This window comes from Octodon degus, unplaced genomic scaffold, assembly GCF_000260255.1.
Source record: "Octodon degus isolate 3935 unplaced genomic scaffold, OctDeg1.0 scaffold00068, whole genome shotgun sequence".
Lineage (NCBI taxonomy): Eukaryota > Metazoa > Chordata > Mammalia > Rodentia > Octodontidae > Octodon > Octodon degus.
The window spans coordinates 6,229,969-6,238,976 of NW_004524644.1; the positions used below are offsets into that span (position 1 = coordinate 6,229,969).

General features: G+C 39.5%; 2 protein-coding genes across 3 annotated transcripts in view; one reads left to right on the forward strand and one right to left on the reverse strand.

The window, feature by feature from the left end:
• Sclt1 (sodium channel and clathrin linker 1) overlaps positions 1 to 7,545 on the reverse strand; it is a 262,327-nt gene extending 254,782 nt beyond the window's left edge. The window contains exons 1-2 of one of the 2 annotated variants that reach the window (XM_023719509.1): positions 7,299 to 7,545; positions 7,074 to 7,170 (exon numbers count right to left, since the gene is read on the reverse strand). In XM_023719509.1, coding sequence (XP_023575277.1) covers positions 7,074 to 7,107 — 34 coding nt within the window. In that variant the 5' untranslated portion in view covers positions 7,108 to 7,170; positions 7,299 to 7,545. Of the gene's footprint in view, positions 1 to 7,073 lie in introns of both variants that reach the window. The other variant, XM_023719507.1, reaches the window with a different exon arrangement.
• CUNH4orf33 (chromosome unknown C4orf33 homolog) overlaps positions 1 to 9,008 on the forward strand; it is a 45,001-nt gene that overhangs the window by 3,825 nt on the left and 32,168 nt on the right. The gene's annotated exons all lie outside the window — the stretch shown is intronic.

Sequence of the window (9,008 nt, forward strand, 5' to 3'; positions counted from 1 at the left end):
GGGATTTGTTCTAATAGTGTTTGTAAATAGGATATCATGTCTGCATCTTGTACAGCAATTAACCACTAAGAAGAATGTATGCAATGTGTTAATTATTGCAACTGTCCTACCAATTTGGTTCCAAAGTGTCTCATTGCTATTTGTTTCTCAATAAAATTACAGAAAAAAATAAAAAAGAAAGTGATGAGCAGCATTAGAATTAAGACAGAGAAAGCAAGTGATAGGGAACTGGAATGAGCAAAACCAAGAAAGAAATGAATGGTTTTCATACAAATCTTTAGAGGAAGAAAGTTCTAGGTACAGACCCTAAGTCAAGAGAATGCCTGAGAAAGAGCAAGAAGCCCGTGGAAATGACGCATATTGAGAGATGAAGCTTTAGCTATTATTTTAAGTTAAGTAAGGGTTTACTGTTAAGTTTGGAGTAGAGAAGTGAAAAAGTATGGCATGATTACGAAGATCACACTGAGTGCTGTGTTGACAGCGAAGTATCAGATAATAGGAGCAGTGATGAGGACAGCTGTTAGAATTCCACTCCAAAATTCCAGATAGGATGTGACAAAAACTAAATACAAAGTAGAAGCCACAGAGATTCTGAGATGAGTATACAAATTAATGTATACTGCAGACCTACTAAGGGAAATTTCTAATGGAAAAAGAATACAGGAGAATGTAAAGGTGTCTTGAAGACATTCTGAGCAATGGAAGATTAAAGTTACTATCAACCAAAGATTGGAAGTACTCTAGGTGAGAGATTTTAGGGGTGTTGAGATGGCCATTGAGACCGGGCATGGTGGCACGTGCTTGTAATCCCAGCTCTTGTGAGGCTGTGAACAGGTGGATCACTACAAGTCTGATCTATTAGTGAGACCCTGAACACCCTGTAGACCCTTCCCTAAAATATAATAAATAAATAAAATTTTCTTTTCTAATTTCTGACACTAATCTTAAAAGACTTAGAAAGAGAAGCTACAGTCATATTCTTTAGAATTCTTGAAAATTCTTCCAGGACAATCTTTTTCACTCAAGAGTAACTGAAGGATCCAAACTCTAAGTAAAACAGGAGTCAATGCAAAAAAGGTCCAGAAGAAAGCCATGAGCCCTCAGGAAATATAAGGCCATATATTTATTCACATCAAGAAAAGAAACATACGTGGAACACAAGATCATATGAAACATTTCAAATGGACTATTTACTGGCAATAGAGCAAGCTTCAACAGCTTGCAAAGGATGTAAGACAGAAAGAACATGTTTCCTGACAATAGCATAGTTAGTGCAGAATCAAGACCCTCCAACAGAAAAGGAAAATCTTCCATGCATTTAGAATTTAAAGAGCACTCCACTGACCCTCCTCCAGCCAGCTCAACCCTCTTAAGGAACCCAGCCACCAACTCATACATAGATCACTCCACTCGTGATATAATGCCCCCATGCCACCTTTCAAATGCTCCACATCCAAACACATGAGACCTCCGAGGGGACTTTTTAGATCTAAACCATAACAAAGAGGCCACAGAATAGCTAAGAGCTGGAGCAAAGATTTTTAAAGTAGGGTAACTGAATATAACTTTGCATATATTCAAGAAGAAATTAACAAACACTATGTTTCTGTTTCTGTACCTATATAAACAAAGCAAGCAAGTGAATGAATAGTATGCAAGATATCAGGTATCAGGTACCAATGATTAGAGATGTAAGCTCCATGACTGGCCCAGCTCAGAGACTTAACAGATATTCCAGACCGTGGCACTGGGAAAGGAAATGCTGGCGGAGACCGTCAATCAGACTCTCTGAGAAACGAGATGGTGCTGAAAAGTGGTGGAGACCAAGTAAACAGGTAGACCAAAAGAAGTAGAACTGGCTGGACAAAGTATGGGCTAAACAGCCCTTACTATTTAGGCCAAAATGCTTGGCACCAGCAGTGCTTCAGATTTTCCAGTGCATTTTCTGGATTTTGAAACATCTATTTGGATAGACTTGTTGAGCATCCTAATCTCAAAATTGGATATTTCTACAAACTATGCAACCTTTTGAGTACCATGTCAGCTCTCAAAAGGTTTTGCATTTCTTTTCTTTTCTTTTTTTGTGATTAGCTCAGCCTAGCTTGGGGCAGGGCAGATGTGGCATGTGGTGCAGGTGACTGAACCATGGTTCATTTGCCTAAGCAGGCACTGTAGACTGCTGAGCTATCTCACCTGCCCCAAGTCATGCATTTCCAACATTTTAAATTTTATGTGTCTTTGGAATAGGGATACTTAGTATGTATAAGAGACAAAGTTGAATAAAGGTCTGTAAAAATTACCCCTCCAGTATATAATGAAGTAGGGAAAAACTTCATTCGTCTTACTTTTCATTCTTTGCTGGGACAAAATATCCAACACCCGAAATTAAGGAAGGAAAGGTTTGTTTTGCTCGCAGTTTGTGCAGGTTTCAGATCACCCTCTCCAACACACAGTGGCAGCACAAAGCAATGGGCAGCTGCTCCTGATTGCAGCCAATAGCAAAAGCAGCAAGAGCAAATGGGAGCCTTTCTCCCTTCCTTATGTGGCATCCAGGCTATCTGCCCTGGACAGGTGTACACTCCCCCAGCAGCACTCACACCTACCATCTCAGCATTGGATCATGAATTAATCACAGCCTCTAGAAGTCTGCCTATGACTGCATGAGGCTTTGGGAGGAGAACTAGAGACCACTATTAAAGAACCTGGATTATCAGTTTAAAATCTTTCCACAAAGAAAACTTCAGGTCCACCTGGCTTCACTGGTGCATTCTGTCAAACATTTAAGTGAGAAATAATACCATCTCTAATCACACTAGTAAGAAAAGAGGACAAAATTTTTTCTGAGGAATTCTAAGATATTGACATTGCCTGATACTAAATCAGACAAAGACTTTAGAATTTAAGTCATAGATTTTTTTTTTTTTTTTTTTGGCTGGCTCAGAATATCTTCAGGCCAGGTTTGGCTGGCTTGAGTTCTGGGGATCGAACCACAGCAACCTGAGGCTGACTGCTCTGTTGAAGCAGCCACTTAAAAAACTGAGCTAAGGGGCAGACCCCCAAGTCATTGAAATTTTAAGCAACCATTTTAAAAACCAAATCAAAAAATAACTGCATATCACAACAAAGTGGATTTTGTCCCAGAAAGAGATGGAATTAAAATTTAAAACTTTATAGAGTGCAATTTGCCCTGTTAACAACATACGAAAAAATCTGACATTTCAATAGATGTTGGAAAAGCACTGGATTTAAAAACCCAGTATCTATTCTCAAAAAACCATTCAACAAACTAGGAAAAGAACAACCATTACCTGACAGAATATTTATGAAAAATATACCCATGTTTAATTCTAGTATCAGATTTAATTCCAAGAGACAAATGTTTTCCCTCTAAGAACAGAAACAAAGATAGGATATCTATTTCTCTCATTATTTCTGTTCAACATTATATTGGAAATTCTAGCTAATTAAATTCTAGCTAACTTAAACAAGAAGAGGAAATAATAAGCATCCGAGTTACGAAGAAATAAAACAGCATTTTTTCAGATGACAAAATCATGTAAAAAAAAACCTAATATACTAAAAAAACCCACAAACTATTGCAACTGATGAGTTTAAAAGTTGCAGGTTAATAGGCAAGGAATATATTTCTATATATTGGCAATGAAAAGTCAGAATCATATATAATAGTATTATAAACTTCAATACAAAAATCTGACAAAACGTGTAAAACCTATATGCTAAAAACTACAAAATTTTGTTGCTGAGACAAATTAAAGAAGATATACCAATGGAGAAGTATGTATTTCACTGGTCAAAGGGCTTAATATCATTAAAACATAAATGCCACACAGATTAACCCATAGATTCAATATGATATTTGTCCAAATCCTATCATATTTAAAAAAAATAAACTGACAAGATGATTCTAAAATTTATATGGATCCACAAAGTACTTGGGATAGTGAAACAACTGGGAAAAAGAGCAAATTTAAAAGTTACTCTTTAACTTTAATATTTACTATAAAGCTGCAATCCATAAGATAGTGCACTGGTGCCTACATATACAAATAGATCAACAGAACAGAACAGGGTTCACAAATTCACACATATATACAGACAAGTGATTTTTAGCAAAGGTGCAAAAGGAATACAATTAAGAAAGTATCATCTTTCAATTGGGCATATATATATATATATATATATATATATGCAAAAAGTAAGCCTAGACCCTTATCTCATACCTGTACAAAATTGCACTACATACCAGAACACCTAAATGTAAACCTATCTTCTTGCCTTAGCCTGCATCACATAGGGTGGGATATCAGGCATCCACCACTACACCTGAGTATTCTGGTTGTTCTTCATTGTTGTGGAAGTAGGATTTGAACTGTCCTACATTCCCAGACCTATCTTTTTATTTAATAAAATTTACTTAAGGCAAAAAAAAAAAATTGTACAACCTAAACAAAACTTCTAGAACAGAAGAAAATCTCAGAGCTGTGGATTAGCCAATCTCAAAGTGCAACTCAGAAAAGAACAAAATTTGAAGCTGTTCTATAAGACACTTAAGAGTGTGAGAGGAAAAAATAAGTACCTCATTAATCATACCTACAGGAATGAATACTTTCTTTCCAGATTTATATACAAGGTTCTTTTTGATCAGGTCACTAAGCAGGTCTCCCTTCTTTCCCAGATGGAAGTAGAAATAAAGAATATACCAAAATATGCCAGAAGGTTTTTTTTCTTTTTGTTTTGTTTTTGTACCAGAAGCCTGGTTGGGTGTAGCGGTGCTAAAATAGTAATTATCAGAGGGAAAATCATATGCAGTTGCCAGCTCAAAAACACTAAAACAAATTGTTTTGAATTAGGCTACCACATCCCAATGCAACAATTACAAGGAGATCAAGATAAACATAAGTAGTGCAGACAAATGCAGAGGCAGGCAGGAGGCTGAATGCCATCTGCCTAAATCTGAAATGGTGTTTCAAACCACCACTTGAGTTGGATATAATGGTCAGTTAAGGGAAAAAAGGTGGGGTCACAGATACCCAATACTCCTTCTTACCACTTATGGCATACTCTCCATTCCCTGCTCCAATTGCCTGAAAAACACAGTCACCTCAAGCTTTTAAATCTTTGCTGCTTCTGTTCCTCCTGCCGCACACTCTCTACTTCCACTTCATTTGTCTTCAGGTGAACTACCACTCATTTTTCAAGAAATAAGTTACAATGCTTCAATTGTCTTACTTGGTTTTCTCTAGTAGATCTCAATAATATCTAAGAGTTCTTTCTTCTAAAATGCGTCCTTTCAAAAAATGAGGTACCCCCATCACCCAAGCCAAAGTCACTATGCAATTCCTGTCTCACACCATTACATGGTGAAGCCTAGAGGCAAAGTTATTTTCACTCCAAACTAAGAAATAATGCTAATATTACAGTGTCATCAAGTATTTTAGATCACATACACATACACACACATACACACACACAGAGTGCACCTAATATATCCCACACATCATGCTAAGGACATCATTCCATCTCATCTAAATCTCACAACCCTGCGAAGGTCCTTATATTCACATCATAAATGAAAAAACTCGGGTTAGCCAAATAGCTCATTGGACTAAAGCATCTGTTTAGGCAGAAAGCAGTGACCAGGGTTCGATCCCCAGCATGCCAAGCCCAACCCATCCCCAGGGGGGCGCTGAGAAGGCAATTAAGACTAAGTGTGGTGGCGTGTGCCTGTAATTCCAGCACTTAAGAGGCTTGAAATAGGTGAATCACTCAGAGTCCAATCTGTATAGTGAGATCCTGTAGACCCTGAACCCTGCAGACTCTGTACTAAATACATTTAAAAATAGAAAAAACTGAGGCACAGAGAAAACACTTGTCCAAGGTAAAGAATTGGAACAAGAAAGATACAAGCTACACAACCACACAGACTAATCTAGAGGCTGAGTTCTTAACCACCAGTCTATAAAGCTTCCAAAATAGAGCATATCACTTCCTCCCCATCACTCCAGTCAAAACCTTCCTCTTCCTTTCAAATCTCCTGACCTGCAGTCTCTGCATTCACCTTAGTTCACGTCTTTCCTGGATGATGGCAGCAGTTACCTAACTGCACTGTGCAACAATGCATGTTCCTCCTAATTGGCCAGGTCTGGGCTTTCCAGACCACAATTTGATCACGATACTCCCAAATGAATTCTTCACAGTGTTTCCTATAATCTCTGCAATGGTTCATCTAACCCCATCCAGCCCCTCCGTCACCTCTTGCCATTTCCCTATATAAAAATCCACATTTCATTCTTGCCAACCTGGCTACAAAGTCTTTAAACAAAACATATTCCTAATCCTTTCGATGTTGCAAACACAGTGTTTTACTTGAGATATCCATACGGTTCTTTACAGAGTAAACTTACACTGACTTCAACTTTCAGCCCAAAGGACACTGCACTTGACCACAGTTTAATAGCAAACCTGTAACAGTCAATACTTGTTTAGCACAATATGTCAAGCACTATTCTAAATCTTTCCATGTTTTAATACTTAATAATTCCAACGACCCTATGAGGAAACTGATGCAAAGGTTAGCAGTTGGGGCCACTTCAGTGTGTTTACATATTTCCTTGCCCAAATTCTTGGAGGGTAAGACTTCACTTCTGCAGCAGCCAGGCTTATGTAGTGCCTGACACAGAACAGAAATGGTAGCAGCTCAGTAAACATCTTTTAAACAAATGGCCAGAGATCTTAACCGTAGACTTGGAAACTCTTCCTGGCCATTAGCCCTCTACTTTCTTCAGAGGACGAGCACAGCATGACAAACATATTCAGTGTCTAGTAGAGTCCTCTAAAAGCTTACAAAACCTACAAGCATTTGCCAAACGTTTTTGCTTAAGTACATGCAAATCTTCACGTACAACACCAAGCTTTTTACGCAGCTAACTTCTTTTAAGTTTTTACAAATTTCCAGACTGGGTTCCAAAGGGTATTCCAAACACATTCGCTGGTTAACGATGACGACATCAATCATTACGTACGAATTCTCAATAAAGGAATATGGAGCTTACTTTGGTCTCTCAGAAAGTCGGTTCCTGTGGCCATGTCAATATAATTTTTGTTTGGCGCTTTCAACACCTTCCTCTTTCCTCTCAGAACCAGAGCTCGCTGTGCGGGAAAACAAAAAAACTAAGCAACCCTCCGGGGTCGTCCAGCAGCGGCTCAGCCGCGGCGCGATCGGCACCCCGCTCACGCAGCGCCGCAGTCCTGCCGCGCTCCCCGCTCCGGGCGAGTACCTGGCCCGCAGAGGAGCCTTCGGATTCAGAGCTGCCGGAACGCGCCGAGTGAATGCCACCCGGGCGAGAAGGGGACGAGGGTGGTCGGAGCGGTCCCGCGCTTCACCCGGGGTCTGGTCGGGACACTTAGGTGAGCGCAGAGGGCAGTCCGGCGGCCAAGTCTGCAGAGGAGCTGGAGGGTGACGACGGGACCGAGGGAAGACCCGCGCTAGCAGCGGAAGTCCACTCGGCCCGCCCTGCGACTTTGAAACCCCTGCCCCAGACCGCTCCTTGGAGACGGCGACGCTGCCTCCGTCATCACGCGAGCGTCAGCACTTGCGTCATCGCGCTTCCTACGGCCCTAGCACGCTATTGGCTCTCTGTCAAATGATGGGTGGATCTGTGAGAATCTGGCTGACAGCGGGCTGAGACGCCGGCGTGGCTGGGCGCGCGGGCGAGCGGGCTGCCCCCAGCGTCTTTTTACTTTTCCTGTTTAAACCCCCAAATGTAACATGCGTAGACTATTAGGTAAAAATCCCTTGGTTTCTTTCCTAATATACTGAGAATTCCTGGACTGGAAAAAGAGCCCGCTGGCCCAAAGAGTGTGTAGAACTGATGGAGGTTTCTTTGAGGGCGGGATGTAGATTGGCCTCAGAATCCCGGGTCGAGCTGTCCTTCTTCGGTGTTCATGGGTATGAACCTGGTAATGCTCAGAAAATAAGTACTGTCCTGCCCTTGCCGGTCTTTAGAGAAAGAAGACAACTGTTGCAATTTAACTATGATAGTACGACAGAGATCTTGGAAATTCAGCAGTTACTTCAGAGATGTTTGTTTCTTTAAATAGTAGGAAGAGTACATTTTTGCAAGAAAAAAGCAAGATAAAAATGTGTGACTAAATCATAATTCCCGGGTTTAAACAATAATTTTGTCTGGGTCTAAAACTTATAGATTTTTAAAAACATATAACATGGAATGACAACACGAACACTGGAAATGTTAATTTGAACCTAGCCACTAGTTTTAGTGCTTTTTAAGAGATTGTGTTTGTGTGAATTGAAATTAAAGTTTCACTAAAACGCGTCACAGATACCGCTTGATTTGGCTTTCTGATTAACAGTTTAAGAAGTTTTTATTTTTAGCCTGTATTCTTAATGGTCATATAAAGGAATACTAGAGAAATGTATGAAGAAAATTTTAAGATTCGAGGGCTTGTTATGGGCCTTCCTCTACTCTGTACCTGATTAAGAAAGTGAAATGTTCCCTTCCCCCTAAAAGCTAGCTGAGAAATATGCACATGGAGGTAATAATCCTGAAAAAAAATTAATTTAGCTTTGACTTGGTTGTTATTGATATTGTTTTAATTTTAGTGGCCATGAAGTTAATAGGAAAACTTACAGAAGGAGAAATCGAATGCGTACGCTCCAGCTATTTTGAAATTCACCGTCGGATTCTTCTGAACTTTCAGTGCTAAAATGGGAATTTTTTGCTGTATTTGAAACATTTGGCTTATATAATTGTAGTCAAAGTCAACACAAGGGTTTTTGCTTGTGTGTGTGGTTATAAGGCTTTGCTGTTTGAATTTTAATGAAGTGACTACTTCATGTTTTTTTTTCAAAGTTTTATTGATAAACAGATAGCAATGAGACAGTTTCAAATCCAATCAGAAGTACAGTTTCAACAAATAATACACTGCATATATTCTTCTTAGTGGTTAATTGCTGTACAAGAAGT